Raw genomic sequence first — 21,283 nt, 5'->3', positions numbered from 1 at the left:
ACAGTAAGTTCTCCCCTCCTCTGTGTTTAATGTCTTCCTTTGTTATCAGAGTTCTAGAACAGCCCCTGTGCACTCGTGCGCTCTCTCTCCTCTCTCCTCTCTCTCTCTATTCCCTTTTCCAACATAGAGAACCACTTGCCCCGCTGTTAGTTACCTTTCTTCTTCTTGGCAGGGATCCTAATAGGGAAATAGGAATTCTAAAATCATTTCTCTGAAAGATCCCTTTGTCACTCCCATTGCTCCCCCAAAGTATAACCCATATTTCTATTTTCAGCTCCCAGCATGTGTTTAAACATGTAGATCAGGTCATCTAAGCTCATGGTCAAGGTTATGAGTGGGAAGTGTTCCCCAGAGACTCTATCTTTAGGAGAACATGGATTTTCCATCTGGCTTTCATAAGCTTTCATAAGGCTTTTGAATTCTGAGTATCTATGGGGAATAGGAGATTCTCCCCATAAGTCACTTTTTCAAAAGAGCTTTCCAGGAATTCTCATTGCAACTATAGTGGACTGTCCAGAACTCCTCAAGCAACTCTTGAGCTTGTAAGCAAGCAGGATGCCCACTTAAGTCATAACTAAGCAAGTCAATAGAAACATGACTGGTGAGTTAATTCATAAATCATAAATCTATAGAAGAACATGATCCCAGAGCTAAACCAGGGCTTCTTAAACTTCTTCCACTCAAGAACCCTTTTTGCCAGAGAAATTTTTATGTAATACTGGATATATAAGTATACCAAAACGGGTATATAAATCAAACATTTACTGATAATAAATCATAATTTCCTAACTCCCCTCATACAGTTTAAGAAGCCCTAGTCTACAGCAATCCTTCTCCCCCCATTTTCCTATGATATTCTGAGGTTTTGAGAGATTGAGTGATTTCCTACATATGTAGGAACTGATATGGGGGAGAGGGGAGATTTGAAACCAGAGTCAGTCTTTCCATTTTCACCACTTTATCTCTATTAAATAGTCAATAGAATTTAAGATTACTGGATTTTAGTCTTGAAATGAACCTCACTGTTCACCTAATCCAAAATAATTTTACAGATGAGTCGGCTAAGGTGCAGAGAGTTTAGGTGCTTTGCCAAAAATCACACAATTATTGAGTTAGAATTAGAATTAAAGCTTACTAACTCCCAGGTCGAGACTAGAATCATTACAACCCCGATTCTAAATACAAGAGAGCTATAATAAGAGAGCCAAGTCGATGGAGGAAAAGTCCTTTTTCTTACTGAGTAAAGGACACCACTGCAAACATAGAACAAAGTCACATGTGCTCTATCTGTTTCTCATCATGGAAGAAGAGAAAAAGTGGAACCCCAGAGCTCTCACACTGCCAAAAAAGTGCAGAGAAGAAAACTTCCGTGCCCTAGAAATGGTGGGGAAAGCAATTACAGATAAAAAGGCAAAGTAGACGAAAGAATTGTGGGACTTTTTACACCTGAAAACATTGCAGAAAATCCAGGGAGCTGTTGACAAGTTCTGGGAAGGTCTATTTTATAAAAATCTCAAGGTGAATTAGGCTTATGTTCTACATAAACACCAAGAGAAAACTAGGATTAGATTAGGCATAACTGGGAAGAAAGTTAAAAATTATTTTCTCACACTTTTGAAATGTTATGCTACTTGGAGATATATTACCATTTTCCTTACTTTTTATATTACCTTCACTTAATATATATTATGTAGGAAATATGATCTATATTAAAATTTTAATAAATGAGCTTTTTTAGAACAAGTATATCTCCAAGGGCAATTCTACTTATAAAATGAATATGGCAGAATGGAAGGTTCTTGATGGGAAGGATCGCTTTTCCCTTCTGTCTTTATTTTGAACACCAGGGAATGTAAAGCCCAGCACATAGTGCTCACTTAATAAATGCCTATTGAATTGAGCATATATTGGAAGTCACTATGAGCATATATTTGAAAAATCAGGTTCCTGATACTGGTTATTAGATACTTATACATAAGTGGGAAACTGAGTTGCTTATACCATAACACTGTGTCTCAGTTACAGACTAGAGATATCATTATCTACCAGATAACAGCTTTCACAGACCATAGGCACGATATCTAAGAAGAAACCAATAACTTTTTGTGCTCGCTTTTCAAACCTAAACTACTAGGCGATGACAAATATAATACTTTGGGCCAGAAAATTTTAAGCTCTAGGTTTTGTTGTTGTTGTTGTTGTTTTAAGTACAGGCCACTGGTTTCCAGAAAATATGAAGAGAAAGGAGGGGAAAGAAAGATCAGTAAATCAATTTTAAGTACTTAGAAATTTTAATAACTATGTAATAAATAGCCAGAAATCATAAGCAGCCCAGAATATGAAAGATGATAAGCAATATTGCTAACATAAATATTGATAAGAAATACAAATGGAATATTCTAAAATAAAGCTAAAAGAAGTGCAAAGGAAAAGTATCAAAATAACTCTCCCTCAACCACCATTATAGAACTTCCTTCCTACCACTTTAAGTGAGCAAAAGTCATCATTAAGTCAATGATTTGATTCATCACATCTCACATATGGAAAGGGCAACAGAAAGTCAAATCAAATCCTTTCATTTTTCCAAAGTTACATGATCCTGGAAAAGATCTTAGAGGCCATCTCATTTACTGTATACTCGAAAATTAAAACATACAGATTAAGAGAGTTGCCCAAGCTCAAAGATAAGTCCTCCAACATTTACACAATGTTCATCACAACACAATTCTTTGGAGCAAGAGATGCACTAAGGAAAATGAGTTAATGAAGAGATGGAAGAACCAGCTGGAATTTTAAAGTACACCCTGAAAAACAAAAATCCTAACAGTCCAAAGTAATAAGTGAGTTTGGAGCAAAGGATATTAGCTTAGGTAGAGCTAAAATCAAGAAGTGAGGAACTCTTTATGGATGAAGGTTTTAGGAATACGTGTCTAGGTTCTAAAAATAAAAGGGAGCCAAGAAGCTCTGCAAATAGTGGGGGATACTGAATCACAGGGCAATACAGTGTCAGAAAGACATAGTGGCTTATGTTGAAAAGGCATCTCTCAGTTCAACCCACTTCCTATGTCCATAATTTGTAACAGCAATATTCTCTAAAGTAAAAGTTCTTAATCCTTTTTTTGTGTCAGAACCCACTTTGGCAGTTTGTTGAAGTCTATGGACTTCTCAGAACAATGTTCTCAAATGCCTAAAGTTAAAAAAGAAAAGGAAACGGGAAAGGGAAATACTACCATCTGTTTTTTTGTTGTTTGTTTTTAAGTTCAGGGACTACAGGTAATAGCTATTTTTTTCAATCACATCCCATTTGGGATTTTCTTGGCGAAGATATTAAAGTAATTTTGTCAGTTCATTTTATAAATGAGGAATAAGTGACTTGTCCAGGGTCACACAGTAAGTTTCTAAGGCCAAATCTGAATTCAGGAAGGAAAGCAAGTCTTCCTGACTCCAGGCCCAATGCTCTATCCACTGTACCATCCAGCTGCCTACCAGTTAATAATAATTGTTCTACCACTAAGAAGAAAACACTTTTCCCTTACCCCCCCAAAATTTTTTTATATTCTTTAGAAATAAAATACTGATATTCATGATATTACCACATCCTCCCAGGCTTTAGGGAAGGGAAGAAGGTAATAATTCTCATTCCCTCTAAAGTACTTCTTTCTTCTAGTAGTTTAAAATGGATCCAAGAATTTTCAAGACACTTTACAAATTACTGGGCTACTAAACTAAGAATCATTCTAGGATTCCTAGGATCTATAGTAAAAATTCCTTCTAACAAAATTTGGATAGTCAAAACTCCTATAGAATAAACAGAAACTCTCCTCCTTCCTTACCTCTCTCTCCCAGCTTTTCTAGCTTCAAGTTTCAGCTAAAATCCCATCTGCTTCAAGAAGCCCCTCTTGATCCCCCTTAATTCTAATGCCTTTCCTCTGTTGATTATTACCATCTTCTTCTGGATGTAGCTTATGTAGTACATAGTTGTTTGCAGCTCCTTGAGAGCAGGGATTGTCTTTAATCTTTCTTTATATAAATACAGTACCCAGCACATAGTAGGAGCCTAATAAATCTTTATTGACTGACTGTATTGCTTTCAATGATCTGAAGCTTCTCACCACACAGGCCCATCATTAGACAACAATATTTGCCAGGTAATATGAAAAATGGATACTATGATCTGCAAAGAATAAAAAACATTTAGCTCAAAGGAAAATGGAAAGGCAGTGGGTATAGTTATGCTTCAGGCTACAGCAAGTTTCTAACAATCATTTGCATTTAAAAATCTATGTATATTGAGTCGATGTCCTGTGCAAATTCCCTGACAAGCAGCCATGCAGACTTCCTTTGAATACTTCTGTGATGATGAACTTATGACTTATGGAGATTGCTCATTCTATTTCTAAAAGGTTCTAAATGTTAAGTGTTTTTTTTCCCCCCTTAGAATGAAGCTGAAGCTAAATCCAGCAGTGGACAGATTGTTATTGGATTTAGAATTAGAAAGATCTGAGTTCAAATACTGTACATCATCAATGCTTGTGTAATTGTGAACAAATAATTTCTAACTTCCATTTAATTATTTTGAAATTGGTGGTAAGGATAAAACATGTCTCTTGTTTTTTGTTTTTTGTTTTTGTTTTTGAGGATGAAATGAGATAACATGTAAAGCATATTGAAAACCTGAGTGACATAAATTCTATTATTAGTGTTGTTGCTATTATTATTGCTTTGATGGTGGTGATGATGATGATGAAGGAAGAAGGAAGGAGGAGGACGAAAAGAGAAGAGGAGAAAAATGAAGAGGAGGAGGAAGAGGAAGAGGGAAGGAGAAAGAGAAGTGAAAGGGAAAAGAGGAGGAGGAAAAAGGTGGGGAGGAGGAGGAGGGAAAAAGAAGAAATACAAAAGCCGTGGCTGAAGACACAAATGATAGGGAAAAAACAATCTAGTCTCAACATATAGTGAGAATGACAAAAAGGACAATCAATTCAAGATACATTATTGAAAGAAGTCTGGAGCGGGGGAAGGCCTACCAAATGTTAGCTGAATACTTTATAGAAGAGTTATGAGAAAATATAGGTAAGAATCACACTCAATAAAGGCATCATGAAAAGATTGCACTCTGCCTTCATGGAGGGTATCTGTTCAACAAGGAAATCAAGAATGAATTCAAGTGTCAATCAGATATAACTACTCTCAAAGGATGGAAGAAAATAAGAATTCAGCTATGAGGAAAAGAAATTATGAAGTTTTCTTCTAGAAACATTAAAGTTTTGTTTTCTCCAAAAGCTTGATTAGTGCAAAAAAGCAATATTTTACAGGCTACCAAAGGTTTTTGTTTTGTTTGGTTTTGATCAAAGGGAGGGAGAAAGGGTAACATAAGGAGAAAACACAAAGGAGGGGGGAGAGCAGGAAAGAATGCCTCTAAATAAGTCCAAAGGAATCACCTTAGATGATTGATGGCTTTGCTTCCAAAAGCTGCTTGTCCCTCAAAATCTGCATTCAAATATAAGTATTTGCAGTCTCAAAATTATGAAAAGGGGCAAACTCAAGTTGACAGCCAGCCTTCTAACAAAGAAGCAGCTTGACTCATCAAAGTTATGAAGAGAACCTTTTTCCTCAGTGTTATGAGAGGTTATGACTAATTCATGAAGACCAGCAAAAATACACACTGATCCCTTTCCCCTGAACCTGTTATATTCCAAGCCACATTTCAGACAGAGGGAGACAACATAATAACCTGATGGCATTATTCTGGCCTTCCAGCCAGACTTTCCTAGCCTTAAAACATTTCCAAAAAAATACCAAACCTCTAATCAAAGTCTATGTTAGGATTACAATATGAAGTTGGCTTGTAACATTCTTTCTGCTCTGTGTCACTGTTTTTGTTTTTATTTTTTATTTTTTTGGTTGATTCTTCTTCTAAATACTAGAAGGAAAAAAATGAAATTAACATAAATCACTACCCAACAAGCCCACAATTCTAATGGAATCCTCATTACTATTAATTATAATGGCTTAATAATGTGTATTCTAACAATATTATGTTACAAGGAAAAAATGTAAAAAAAACATTAGAATAGGAAAACCATTGGGGCAAAGAAGGGTCCTCTACCAATGGGAATCCATATGGGCTCTGAAACTTGTTTTAGAAAGCTACCCAGGGTAATAAGAAATGAAGTGGCTTAGCTACAGTGACATGGCCTATATGAAGCAAAAGTAGGGCTCAAATTCATCTTGACTCTAAAGCTAGCTCTCTTATCACTATTTCATTTTACAAAAATAGTCATCACCATTAGTCAAGTTATCCAGAAAGAGTCATCAGGAGTTTACTACATTGTATTAGCATTTATAACATATATAATAAGATTATTTGCTGTCTTGGGGATGAGGGAATAGAGAGAGGGAGAAAAAATTGGAATTCAAAATGTCATTTTAAAAATGTCATATTCAAAATTATCTTAACACATAATTGGAAAATTAAATACTATTAAAAATAAAATACATGCATAGCATTAGGTGTTTGGGGGGGGGGGGAGGTAGGGAGGGAGAGAAAGAACTACCAGAAGACAGAATGTTAATATACTTTAAAGAAGGAGGACAGTATTTAAAATTTAATGTGTGCATGTGCATTCATGTACACCTGATATACAGCATGAAACAGTAAATATAGAGCTGAACTCAGAGCCAGAAGATCCAAATTCAAATCCTGCCTCTAACATATGTTGATATGTCCCTGGGTAAGTCACTTAATCTCACAGATACTAATATTTATATATTTCCCCTGAAATTTCTGCTAAAAAGAATTATCCCAAAAAAATGAAATTGTTCCCAATGCTTTTTATAGGAAAATGAGCATCTTGTACCATTAGAACAAATATAATATCTTAATAGGAGGAAATGGTGTCAGTTTTTTCACAATGAGAGAATATTATTCACACTGAAAATTCTAAACACTTTTTTTATAGAATTCTAAACTAATGCAGAAAATGCAGACCTCCAAAGAGAAAGATGCTGGCTCTTACATACTATGATGAGAATTATGGAATGGAAATGGAATGGAAAGTAGACTCGAGTGAGAGTTGGGAGACCCAGATTGAGTCATAACCCCTCAGCTCTTCAGTTCCCTAAGTATGAGAAGATTAGATTAGAAAATCCATGAGATCTCTTCTCAGTTCTCTTTATCAATAAACCAACCCACCACATGACAACCTTGGGATATCCACTGGAAAACCAAATTTCAGAAATACAATTTCCAAAAACCTTGACTTAGGGCTTTGTCTTGCATGATTCCTGGGCAAGTAAAACTCAGTTTTCCCAGCTGTAAAATGAGAATTATTATAATATCTGCCTTATAATAGTTTTTTTTTTTTTGGTAAACTGTAAGTAATATAAAAATTAGCCTTTATTTTCCTACACAAGAGCACTGCAAATGTCTTTAATAGTAATATTTATCTCATTATTAATCAGAGAAATGCAAATTTAAAAATTTTGAGATACCACTACACACCTGTCAGACTGGCTAGAATGATAGGAAAAGATAATGTGGAATGCTGGAGGGGATATGGGAAAACAGGGACACTGATACATTGTTGGTGGAATTGTGAATAATCCAACCATTCTGGAGAGCAATTTGGAACTATACTCAAAAAGTTATCAAACTGTGCATACTCTTTGATCCAGCAGTGTTTCTACTAGGCTTATATCTCCAAAGAGATCATAAAGAAGGGAAAGGGATCTGTATGTGCAAGAATGTTTGTGGCAGCCCTCTTCGTAGTGGCCAGAAACTGGAAACTGAGTAGATGCACATCAGATGGAGAATGGCTGAATAAATTGTGGTATATGAATATTATGGAATATAATATTGTTCGGTAAGAAATGACCAACAGGATGATTTCAGAAAGGCCTGAAAAGACTTACATGAACTGATGTTGAGTGAAACGAGCAGGGCCAGGAGATCATTATATACTTCAACAACAATACTATATGATGATCAATTCTGATGGACCTGGCCATCCTCAGCAATGAGATGAACCAAATCAGTTCCAATGGAGCAGTAATGAACTGAACCAGCTACCATCTCCCAGTGAAAGAACTCTGGGAGATGACTAAGAACCATTACATTGAATTCCCAATCCCTCTATTTTTGCCTGCTTGCATTTTGAATTTCCTCCACAGGCTAATTATACAATATTTCAGCATCCAATTTAACAGCAAAACGGTTTGGTCATGTATACTTATTGTATATGTAATTTATACTTTAATATATTTAACATCTACTGGTCATCCTGACATCTAGGGGAGGAGGTTGGGGGAAGGAGGGGAAAAATTGGAACAAAAGGTCTGGCAACTGTCAATGCTGTAAAATTACCTATACATATAACTTGTAACTATTAAAAGCTATTTAAAAAACATATTTATTTCATTTAATCTTCACATCAACCCTAGAAAGTAGGTGATAATATTATTTCCATTTTACATTTGAGGAAACTAAAAATGAGACAGATTAATTGACTTGCCCATGATCAAATAGTAAGAGTCTATGGCAAGATTTGAATTCAGATCTTCTTAACTCCAAATAAACTAATCTCACCTATCTGGCCACTTAGTGGCCCTTCTTCTTTCACATTCTACTATTCATTCTTGTAGGAGGGGAACAATGTGCATGAAGAAAATTAGGAAATTAATTTCCAAAAAAGAATATTCCCATTTGTAGTCATGACAACCATTGTGTTTATATCAAAATCATGAAAGATATGTGATTTCATTCATGAGGAATACTTAGTATGGAAACTCTATCACCCTAACTGCTCATCCATAGCTTGATCCTAGATACTCATCTGAGGTAAGGAAAGATGGAATAAATGGTCCAGTATCCCCATGACCACTAATTTTCAGTTTTGAATAGAAATCTTCCTAACTCCTAGCTTCAGAGCCCTTTAATATGCCACGTAACCTTCACTATGCCAAAAAAGCTTCCAAAATTAAGGATTATCTAACTTAAAAGACAAAACCAGATTTACTCAATCCTGATTTTACTTTCTGTGCTTGACTTTTTTCCAGTAATATTTTTAATTTTCTCTTTCCAATTACATGTAATATTTTTTTTAATTTTGAATTCAAAATTCTCTTCCTTCCTTCTCCTCCCCTTCCTTGAGAAAGCAAGCAATTTGATATAGATTTTACATCTGCAGTCATGCAAAACATATTTCCATGTTAATCATGTGAGGAAAAAAGATGAAAAAGTAAAAGAAAAGGAAAGATCTTTAAAACTATGCTTTGATCTGGATTCCGACTTCATCAGTTCCTTCTCTGGAAAGCACTTTTCATCATGTGTCTTTGAGAACTGTCTTACATTACTGTATTCCTAAGAAAAGCTATGTCATTCACAGTTGATCATCATTTTCTTGGTTCTGATTATTTCATTCAGTATCAGTTCATATTAAGTTTTTCCAAGTTTTTCTGACATCATCCTGCTCATTTCTTTTGGCACAATAGTATTTCATCATAATCACATACCACATCATGTTCATCCATTCCCCAACTGATGGGCATCCACTCAATTTCTCATTTTTTACAACCACAAAAGGAGCCATTATAAATATTTATGAACATATATATCTTTTTCCTTTTTTAAAAAAAATCTCTTTGGGATACAAACCTAATAGTATTATTACTTTGTCCAAGGATATGCAGTTTTATAGTTCTTTGGGTATAGTTTTAAATTTCTCTCCAGAATGGCTGGAGCAGTTCACAATTCTATCAAAAGCATATTAATTTCTTATTTTCCCCACGTCCTTTCCAACATTTGTCATTTTACTGCAACGTCTATCATTTCATTTTGCTGTGATCTTGATTTTTTTAATATATTTTATATATATATATATATATATATATATATATATATATATACACACACACACACACACATACATACACACACACACACACACACACACACACACACACACACACACACTATTTAAAGTAAATCCTGATCGATATACAGTATTTCTTGGCTAGCCCATCCCAAGAATAAACAAGTTTTAATCCTTCGGGATAAGAAATATGTACATTTAGATGAGCAACAATATTATTTTGTGTGTGTGAGGTGATTGGGTTTAAGTAGTTTGCTCAGGGTCACATAGCTAGCAAGTATCAAATGTTTGAAGTCATATTTTAATTCAGGTCCTCCTGACTCCAAGGCCAGTCTCCTATCCACCACACTACCCAAATAAATATGAATTTAATAAGCGTTTACTTCAACTAGTGCTGGTACTGTGAGCAGAAAGTCCAAAAAAGGAAGAAAAAAAAAAAACCTTCAATAAACTTACATTACAATCCTTGTGGAAAACATTTTAGACTTAGAAAGAAATAGTATTCTAAGTTTTCAAAAAGAGGTCTCTACACTACTTGATGTGCTAGCCAAGTCAAATGACATAGTAACGATGCTGGAAATTTACTCTTAAGTATTCCAAAGAGAACTCAGACAAAAGCAAGTAATTACAAATGAATTTTAACTCAATCCACCAATTCTGCATTACATTAGACCAAGATGTAAATGTTCACAAAAAGTGACAAATAGATAAAGAAATAGCAATAACAATTTATTTCCAGAATAATAAAAAATATTAACATAAGAACAATTACAGAAATGGATTAATGTTGGATATGGGGCAAAGTTCAAGGGGTTTATCTTCAATACCAACAAAAAGGGTAGAAAACATCCCCAGTGTTAACAGTTGCAGGTCAGCTAGGTGGTGCAGTGGACAGAGTAACCCTTGGAGTCCGGAAGACCTGAGTTCAAATATAGCCTCAAACATTTGACATTTACTAGATATGGGATCCTGGGCAAATTACTTAAACTCTACTAGCATGTCACTTAATCCCAATCACCTTGCCAAAAACAAACAAAAAAACACATCAATAGAAGAAATTACATGATAATAGAGGATTAACAATGTAACCATTCAAATGCTGTTCTACAGCCATGGCAGGCTCACATCCATAGTCACTCTCACCAGAGATACTTTGTAAAATGGTTAATTATAAAAAGTTGCAAATACTTTGTTTAATAAATATTCAATTTACACAACTCTTCTGGAAGCATTTATTGCACAAAAGCAAGTCACTCCTGCTTCTGAGCTAACAGCAAGTAGCACAAGTGAAAGTGTGAAAATTCTATTTTCCTACTGAATTACATTATAATTTTAGAGCTTTATCTTCACTCCTGATTGAGTTTGAATTGGCCATAGCTACAAACACTTGAGCTTTGAGTTTTTCCAACTTATTTTCACACCTTCCTCTATTTGTAAAGTGAGGAAGTATTTTGTAACAAACAAAAAACCAACTCTTTCCACCTTATCCACTTGGCAAATATTTTTTTTACCCATTGATTATAGGGTCTTATTAGAGCAAATAGATTATATTTTTAAGGAAGGAAGGGGAAATTATTACAAATGAGAGACATTTTTATGACCTGTTCTCACAGAATCCCTGGCGTCCTTCAAAGTCCAGTTCAAGAGCCTTCACCAACATGAGATTTTCCCTGATATCCCTGTTAGTGCCTGCTCCTGGTCCAAAATTATCTTGTATTTACTTGGCATATCTTTGGTATATACGTGTGTGTGTGTGTGTGTGTGTGTGTGTGTGTGTGAGTGAGAGAGAGAGAGAGAGAGAGAGAGAGAGAGAGAGAGAAAGACAGAGAGAGACAGAGAGAGACAGAGAGAGAGACAGAGAGAAGGAAAGGAGAGAGAAAAAAGGAAAGAGAAAAGGGGAAAGAGGGAAGAAAGGAGGAGGGAGAAGGAGGGAGGGAGACGAAGAACAGAGAGAGACACAGATTTTCTCCTGAAAAAGCCTAAGTTCGTTAAAGGTATGACAAGTTCAAATCTAGACCCTGACTCTTACTAATTATGTGACCCTGGGCAAGTCACATAACTATGTTTGCCTTAATTTCTTCATCTGCAAAATGATTTGGATAAAGAAATGGCAAACCACTCCAGTATCTTTGCTAAGAAAAACCCAAATAGAGTCACGAAGAGTCTCACACAATTGAAAAATCACTGAACCAAAAAATACATTATTAGTGCCTGAATGATGAGACATATCAAAGTGATGCATTTACTGAGCGAGTCTATGATATCCTGAGAACAAAGGGGTATACACCAAAAAGCAGAAGAAATGTCCCCAAGCCTCTAGAAGCACATGCTGTAATTGGCAAGGCAAGAGGTAGCTATAAAAAACGAATCAAGGCTGACATGAGCAGTAAACAGTCTAGTTTAGGCTGTGGGATTCAAAATTGAAAAGAGGTTTTTGTTCTCATGGTATACATGAAGTTCAAAGATACTCTCTCCCTAAAGTATTTCCTGGACAGAATGTTCTTTTTAATACATAAATATAACAATAATTTATCTGTAAGATGAGAGAGCAAAACTAAATGGCCTCAAAGGCCCCTTCCAGCTCTACTATATGACCCTAAATTTCAACACTGAGAATTGTCAACACTTTGCCCCTACCAGCCATGTGCACTATGATCGCAGCATCAAAGATTTCATTATTTAAGTGACAGGTCATGTTTGTTTTTTTTCTAACATTTTTTAAAATTTTGATTTCCAAATTATTTTCCAACTGCTCTCTCCTCACTGAAAAGGCAAGCAATTCGAGATACATGATCCATGTGCAGTCATGCAAAACATAATTTCCATATTAGTTGTGTTGTAAAAGAAAACATAGACAAAAGAAAAAGAAAAAATTTTTAAAGTACATTTTGATCTGCATTCAGACTCCATAGTTCTTTCTCTGGAAATGGACAGATTCAGAGCTGGAAGCAAATAATTAAAGGTCTTCTAATCTAATTCTATCCTTTTACAGATGAAGAACTGAGACTGGCTGGTAATCTTCACAAGGTCACATGGGTAATAAGCAACAGAACTAGGATTCAAACAAAAGAGTTCTCTGACGCCAAGCCCAGTACTTTCTACATGGAATCACACTGTCTCCACAGGAAGCTCAAAATCCTCAATTTACAGTTGAAGACACTTTTGACTCAGAAAGATCTGTTACATGTGTCATTAATATTTTTATAAAGTGCAAAGGCATTTCCAGGCCATGGGCATCATAAATGGGAAGCAAACTACCTCTTGAGTGTGGTGAAAATAAATATACCAGGGCAAAATTAAGGGCCAATGCTGGCAGGGTCTCAAGAAGGCAATGAGGTAGCAAGAGAAACTATAGAAGGGGGCAACTTTGCTAGATGTTGCTATAAATATGCCCGATAACTATAAATAACTCCTCAGCCAAGATGCAAAGGAAGGGCACTGCCTTCTTTGGTTGCAGCTATATTTCTCTTACTACTTTTCTCCTTGAAGGCTATTCTAAGGTATTGCTAAATTAGAATCACACAAATACACCATGAATCTGAGATTTCATCAATGTAGAGAATGCCATCTATGACTTAGGTCTATGACTTAGTCCCCAGGACCTAGGGAGTGGCCTGAGATCAACTGATTTTCCCAGGTTCAGAGAGCAGTGAGTATCAAAGGGTCTAGAATTTGAATCCAGATGTTCATGCCTCCAAGCCCAGTACCCCTATCTCCTATGCCAAGCTGCTTCCACAATTAAAAGGGTTTATGTACAACTGCTGAAGGAGTGAGAAGATATAGACTATGCTTTTGCTCTATGCTAGAGAAACTCACTCTCCCCACCACCCACTTACCCACCCACTTTATGGCCCAGAATTGAAAGTATTAAAGCACAAACAAGGGAAGTTGCTATCCAGTAAAAACCTATCACATAAAAAATTCAGGAACAGAAAGAATCCAAATTCAGAGATATATTCTATACAAAATAGGGCAATAGGAGGAATGAAGGGATAGAGCTGCCCAACCAAGTGCCATTTATTTAGCAAACTGAAATAAATAAGAAAGCTAAATAGGTGTGGCCACTTTATTGCTTTTGTCAGCTCCAGTTTTATGTTCCACATTACTGGTTAGAGCTGAGTGGCAAAACACTATCCTATGGCAACAGGCCTAAGACTGCACTTACATAAAATAAACAGAGAGAGAAAACAAATGAAAAAAAAAAAAAAAAGATATGGTTGTTAAAACTGATGAAAGCAAATGAAATATGTATTTGTATATATGCCAAGGAAAAATTTACAAAATATATTTCTTTTTCTCCTCTTGCTTTATCCTTCTTTAATAAATATAAATGCACACTGGCTTCTATAGTCTACTGAGGCAGTAAAAAGAAGGGAAGAGGCATGGAGCATGAATACTAAACTCTATACCTCCTCCTAACTTCTTGTCAAAAAACTAGTATCATGAACTTTTTTTTAACTTCAAAAATATATATATTGGGTGTTTTCCAAATGAATGAGCAAAATGTGCCCTCCTGGAGTAACTTCAGAGCCTTGAGTATCTTTGAAGTTTCTCAGAACAAATACAGAATATTAAGCTTTGCAAAATGTAAATCTCAATATGCATTTATCAATTCCATTACCAAAAACTAAAGCTAATAATTACCAAGGGAAAAAATAAATAAATAAGAGTTTATCTTGTAAGTGTTCCTCCCACCCCTACTCCTATGCCAGTTTCATGTTCTTGCTTCCTCTTCAGTGAAGTAAAAAGTGGTCTAACATTGCAAACTTCAGAATGAAACTTATTGGACCTGCTTTGGCAAACCCAAGCTTGATGCTTCTCCTCAAAACTTGCACAATGGCTGAAGAAAGATGCCAAGAGCACAATTGGAGTGGTAAGTATACTAGCTTTACATTTAATGTGATTTTCTACTTATTTACTGGTCGATATGTCCAAACGATAAAAATTCTGGGATATTCCAGAGTGTCTAAGAATGTAACTCTTTTGAGTTTGGGGAGTGGGGCATTTGTAAGTAAGTAAGTAAGACATTTGATGGTGGTGGATGTCAGAAAATTTCAATCATGACCAACTCTCCTTGGCTCCATTTGGGGATTTCTTGGCAAAGATACTGGAGCGCATTGCAGTTTCCTTCTCCAGCTGATTTTACAGATGAGGAAACTGAGACAAACAGGGGGATGTAACTTGCTTGGGGGGGGGGGGTCACATAGTAAGTGTCCAAGGCAGATTTTATGACGAGTTGTCCTGACTTTAGGTCTGGTACTCTATATGCTGTGCCACCTGGCTGCCCCATCTAGGAGGATATACTACAACCAAAATATAAAATAAATGAATACTCTTTTCATTAATAATAACAATAGCAACAATTGTCATACTAATGTAGAAATAGCAGAGGGAAAAGGAAGAAAAGAGAAGGAGAGCTAATAATATTAGTAATAGTTAACAACCATAAAAAACAGTAATAATAGCAGCCGACATTTATATAGGGCTTTAACGTTTGCAAAGCACTTTACAATTTTTATCTTGTATGATCTTCACAAAAACCCTGGGAAAGAGGTACTATTATTTATCTCCATTTTCCAAATGAGGGAAGTGAGACAGACATTAGGTGACTTTCCCAGATCTTCAAGTTAGTGTCTGAGATCATGTTTGAACTTAGTTCTTGATTCTAGTCAAGTTTTTGCTCATTAAAAATAATAACAATAATAATAATAAAGCATAATCAGAGTTTCTTAGGGAAAAACAGAATCTAAGTGGATAGGTCAATGTTTAGAGAAGAAAAAATTGCTGAGCATAATAATGTAGCCATGTGAAGTCCTCTGGCACAATTCAGACTGAGTATTTTAAATATAGAAAGACGTCCTCACTTTGTTACCCCTTTCAAAAAAAAAAAATCATTGTAGTCATATTTTTTAAATCTAAAGGGAAAAAAATCCTATGACAGAAACAGGTGATGAGTATAAATCAAGCAACTTTAGCAAAACATGTTTTCCATGTTCCACAATCAAATTTCATGTGTTTCATGTTTGCCCCACTCCCCCTTTTTTTTAAGTATTTTTTTTTTTACACCGGGCTTTTTTTTTTTTTTAAGGTATTAGACTACAAGTGAAGAAAGGACTACATTTCCCATGAGTTTCTGAACCCCAAAGGGAAGGTCTAATTGAAGTTCTTAAAACCTCAGTTCCCAAGGTACTGTGTGTGTGCCTGTAGTTCAGGTTAACTGTGTGGCAAGGCACAGATTCTTTTGGAAACAATGTTTCTGAGAAAAAAGGAAGGAACATTGGAAGAGGTAATCATGGAAGCGTGAGTTCTAACAAAAAAGTGCCCAGCAATCCAGCAGTGATAGAGTCAGCTTGCTGAGAAGTAACTGTAGCAAACTAAGAACCCCCAGCTGTGACCAATATAGCTGAAAGCATCAGACTTTGTGAACTGGGAGAATGAGATGCTGCAGGAGTCAATCTTCCCGCCACCCCTTGGTCAAGTTACAAGAGATAGACACATCTGCTAAACATTGCTCCTTCCTCGAATGTGAGTTTGAGGGTCAACTGCTTCTCACATCATTTCTCTTTGGGTTGAAACTAATTCTGACTGGGTCTCTTGTGTTAACTGCTTTTCTTCTTCCTTTGCTGTTTTTGTCACAATTAAACATGGCTTCTTATAATGCATATTCTTTGTCTAGACTGCTAGCCTGGTACAAATTGATTTTGGAGGACAAAAGCTCCCAGCAGAGCTTGGACAGACATGTTGCTCTAACCAAGTGAAGTAGGTACATGTGCGTTATCCCATGTCTATAAAGTATGAATTCATGAGAATCTAGAGTAGACTAGGATATGGACTACATTAATTCAATCATTTTCATTGCTATTATTTCTCTAAATATTCAAATACGCCACTTCATGTGAAAGTTTTTAATCTAAGCTGGCCAAAGATATCAGGCTGAATACAGAGAATCAAGTAAGAATCCATGTCATATAGTGACATCTTTCCCAAGCTGTTCCTTCTATAAGAATATTCACCATCCCCATCATCTCCTACCCAAGAATAGTCTTCACATGACAGAAACAAAGATATTCTATTTGATTCAATATGTTTCCTTCAAGGAAGGTTTCACTAAATAAAACCACCAGAAGCTGTTTAGACTTGCTAACACTAGATGTCATATTGATGGAAAGAGTGATGAAGATAGGCACATAGATTTGCATATGCCCAATATGTATGAAAAATCCTCGCACTAATTCTGAAGAAAGAAATTATTGGAAATGAAGACAATATGAGTCCTAAGGAATTAAAAATTATAGTTTTATAGAGCAAGTTCTACTCTAAGGCCTAAGTTGACCCAATTAATAGTCCTCTGGCAAATGATAATGAACATTTTTAATGGGTTTCCAATATAGACCAGCACCATGAAGTAGATGAGTTACAAAACTGCCCTACAGGAAATTCCATGAGTTATAACCCCTATTGTTTTTGTGCCAAGGAAATCAGATGCAATGCATATCAAAGAGTTAAAAGAAAATTAACAAATATTTTCGGAATTTGACTTTATATCAGGCTCTCCTGGATACTAGGAAAGCCATCAAAGAGCAAAAAAAGCATTCCAACTTTGGTTGTGAAGAGGCAACTAGGTGGTACAGAGAATACAGCACTGGGCTCAGCAATAAGAAGACCTGAATTCAAATCCTACTTCAGATATTAGCTGTGTGACCCGAGGCAAGTCGCTTAATGTGTCTCAGCCTGAATTTTCTCTTCTGTAAAATAAGGGAGAGAGAGGTAGATTTGACAGCCTTTCAGAAGCTCTACATTTACACGATGTAAGAAAGAGAGAAAAAGTTTCAACTGCTTGACCTCAAAAGTGATATGAGAAAAGTGAGTTGGAGGTTTACTGTGAGTTGAGATGACTTTCTCTTCATTCCTTTCTCTTTTTTTAGCAACAACTAAAGGTATTATCCCTCTACCTAAATTACTTCATGAAGTTTTAAAATAATGGGTCTCTAAAAACTGAAGACCAATGAGGTGATGTCCTGATTCATCATGCCCAAGGATAGCTTAAGTGCCAATTTTCTGCATGTCCACGATACATTCCTGGTGCTGGGTAAAATAAGGAAGTTTGGTTAGATACTCTATCTCTGGCGGGCAAATCCTAGCAGCTGAGTATTACTAATTGTCCCTTACTGTGTTTTCTCCTCCGGATCCTGATCTGCTCTTGCCCATGGGCTTGCTTCCCTACCTTCCCAACTTTCAGCTTCCTACCCAATACACCTCCCTACCTCTGTCCCTGAGTCACTGTTTGCCTACCATATTTTATGACCTGGGTCTTATCACTGACAGGACTCCATCCAAAGACAATATTTGCTTATCTGCCTAAACTTTGCTTTCCTAACAGTGACTCTCCTCTTAGGTCCTCCAAGAAGAGCCCATTATTATGTTTTTATTTTTCTGTTCCTTGTAAGTCTCATCCTTCTAGCCTAAGGCAGATGGGACAGGAACTGGATACCCTGAAACCTCTACTAGGTAGACAGTTACTTAAAGATACATTGTTCATAGTTTTTAAAAATTACAAAGAAAAGGCTGGAATGGACTTCAGAAATCCCTAATCCTACCCACTCATTTTACAGCTAGAAAAAAACAATCCTTCTAGGTATAACAACAACTGGAATAATAGCTGACACTAATATGGTTCTTAAAAGTTTATAAAGTGCTTTTACAAATACATTATCTTCTTTGATCACTATAACAACTTTGGGATATAAGAACTTCAGCTATTCATATTCCCAATTCACTAACTAGTCAACTGATTCTAAGACATATAAAATGACTTGCCCATAGCCACACCACCAGTAAATGATGTAGATCCAAATGAGACCAAGCTCAGTTCAGCTACTTGCTACCACATTTCCCATTAATTACATTTTACAAGAATCTGAAGAACACATTCTTTAAAAGATAAGAATGTGGAAAATGAGATAGTAAAGACCCAGATTCTGTGATAAAAAATATATATAAATATATATTACATCTTAAAGTACAGATAATTATGCACAGATACACATAACCTCAGGAACTGCTCTAGTATCTGTATATGTATATACATGATCAATTTCTAACAATAATACTCATCAAAAGCTACTCTAGGTTTTTCAAATGAACGAACAAAACTACCTTAAAACCTTGAGAAGGTCATTTCATCATACAGTCATTTCTACAAACATACAAAATAGTTAGCTTCTTCATCTTGGGCAGAGTTCCACTTTGTAGTGGTGGTGGCAGGGATGGTGGTTGGTTTGTTTTTTAAAGGTCCTTCTGTTTTCTGACTTCCTGCTCGTCTCAGCCCCTTGGATTTTGATGATCCCGAAAAACCCCTATTTCTAATCTGGCTTTACGTTCACGATATGAGCAACTAGGTGATGTTGCTGGATCACTAGGTGATCCAGCTCTCAGGGATGGAGTCAGGAAAACCTGAACTCAAATCTAGCCTCAGACCCTGGACTAGTCACCTAACCTTGTCTGTCTCAGTTTTCTCATCTGTAAAATGAGCTGGAGAAGGAAATGGCAAACCACTCTAATATATTTGCCAAGAAAACTTGAAATGGGGTTATGAAGAGTCAGACATGAGTGAAAAACTAAGTTTTAGTTCACTTCCCCATCCTTGTTGGTGCAGGTAAAAGAAAGGAGAAATCTCTCAGCTTTAGTTCGTGCACTATTCACTGATATAGAGTATCCACATTGTGTGGAACAGGATAGCTTGTCTGACACTGTCAAAACAAATCACACATGGGAGACAAGGACCAAGCCATTTGCCATACAATAAGCTCCTGGAGTAGGGGACTCCTGGAACCTTGAAACTGTAATGACACATATAGCAACAACAACCTACCGGCACTGAAAGGCATATTGGTGCAACAAGTCCCACCTTCAGTCATGGGTGAAGTTGTAGCAGACTCTCCATTCTGAAAACCTGCCTACTGGAAGTCTGCTGCATGACAGGTGGAGTGTGCCTGAGCATGGAGTCACCAGGTAGACTGCTGGCAACCATGAATAAGGGCACAGTGAGAACCCCTTCCCTTCCCCCTGTATTCCATCTTCAGACCAACTGATCCTCCATCTTCAGACCAAGCGATCCTCCCAGCCCATCCAACAGCCCACCTATTCTTGTCCTTCTAGATAGAACTGCCAGGGCCCCAGGTATTGCAGCTTCCAGCTATAGTGAACTTGAGGACTTCCAAAAGCTTTATAAATTCTGTTCTGACCCAAATCCCATGCTTCCCCAGTGGTAGTTAAGACATTCAGTGGGCACCAAATTTAGTTCAGACAAATGACACAGGAGACCAAGCCCTTGTAGTTCTGAGTGGGGAAACATTATGAGGTATTCAGCCAACCCACTCCCCCCACCTCTCTTCACAGTGATGCTGGGGATCAGTTGGCTGGTGCTACATCATCCTCCTGGATAATGGCATTCCAGGAAGACCACATTCAGCTCCTCATCTTGCTAGGTATACAATCCTATAGAAAACTTTGTGATCTAGCTTAGACAAGAAAAAATGGTAGCCCTAGTCTTGGAGTAAAAACTGGAAGAATGGATCTCTCCATTCTTCTACTTCCTTCACTGGAGTCTTTGTGCTACTCCTTAAAAAGAATGGGAGATTATGACTGCCATGTTATAGACCACTTAATGCCATCACTATGTAGAACTCTCCAGGTCATAAATGAGTTCATAAAATTCTCAGAATAATCCCTTCTCCCTACATACACCAAAACTGGTTTACATAAAGATGGTAATCAGAAGACAATCTTCCTGGTCCCGTAAGACTTGTAATATGAGACTAACACGGTTTGTTTGGTAGAGTACACCTGCCATTTTCCAAAGGCATTCAGAATTTTAGTACCTACTAAACTAAAAGGTAGTGAGCTGTTTAAATTGTATCTGCTCTTAATAACAGAGGCCTGCACCACCAACAACAACCACAACAAATTGGTTCAAATTCACCTCAATTCCATATTAGTATTGGGGATAATGTCTGAATCTATAATTTCATTAGCTTAGGGAACTCATGAATGAGGAAACTCCCCCTGACAATCAGGTTGGCACTTTCTCTTTAATTGACAAGCTTAGAGAGTTGACTAGGGCACTGAGAAGTGACTTGTTTGAGATTACAAGGCCAGTATGTCAGAGATGGAACTTGAATCCAGGTCTTCTTGAATCCGAGGACCTCTAATCATTACATCACAATGACTTGCCTAGTAACTTCTACTAGTGACAACTATGGCTGAAGAGAAAGGAGGAGAGGAAGATGAAGGAGAATAGGAAGCGAATAAACACTTATCTTGCCTTTTATGTACAAGGAACCATGCTAAGTTATTCCTCACAAATCTCATTTGATCCTCATAACAACCCTGAGAGTTAGATGCTATTTATTCAC

At 36.5% G+C, this 21,283-nt stretch overlaps 1 protein-coding gene across 3 annotated transcripts in view; it reads right to left on the bottom strand.

Moving 5' to 3' along the window:
- CCNY (cyclin Y) overlaps nucleotides 1-21,283 on the bottom strand; it is a 268,660-nt gene that overhangs the window by 128,340 nt on the left and 119,037 nt on the right. The window contains exon 1 of one of the 3 annotated variants that reach the window (XM_052000562.1): nucleotides 19,741-20,173. The exons of the other annotated variants lie outside the window; for them this stretch is intronic. Coding sequence (XP_051856522.1) covers nucleotides 19,741-19,786 — 46 coding nt within the window. The 5' untranslated portion in view covers nucleotides 19,787-20,173. Of the gene's footprint in view, nucleotides 1-19,740; nucleotides 20,174-21,283 lie in introns of those variants that run through there. 3 annotated transcript variants of the gene reach the window in all.

This window comes from Antechinus flavipes, chromosome 5 (assembly GCF_016432865.1).
Source record: "Antechinus flavipes isolate AdamAnt ecotype Samford, QLD, Australia chromosome 5, AdamAnt_v2, whole genome shotgun sequence".
NCBI classification, from domain to species: Eukaryota; Metazoa; Chordata; class Mammalia; order Dasyuromorphia; family Dasyuridae; genus Antechinus; species Antechinus flavipes.
The sequence above is the reverse complement of the archived record's forward strand: the minus strand, read 5'-3'. Positions and strand labels throughout refer to the sequence as shown.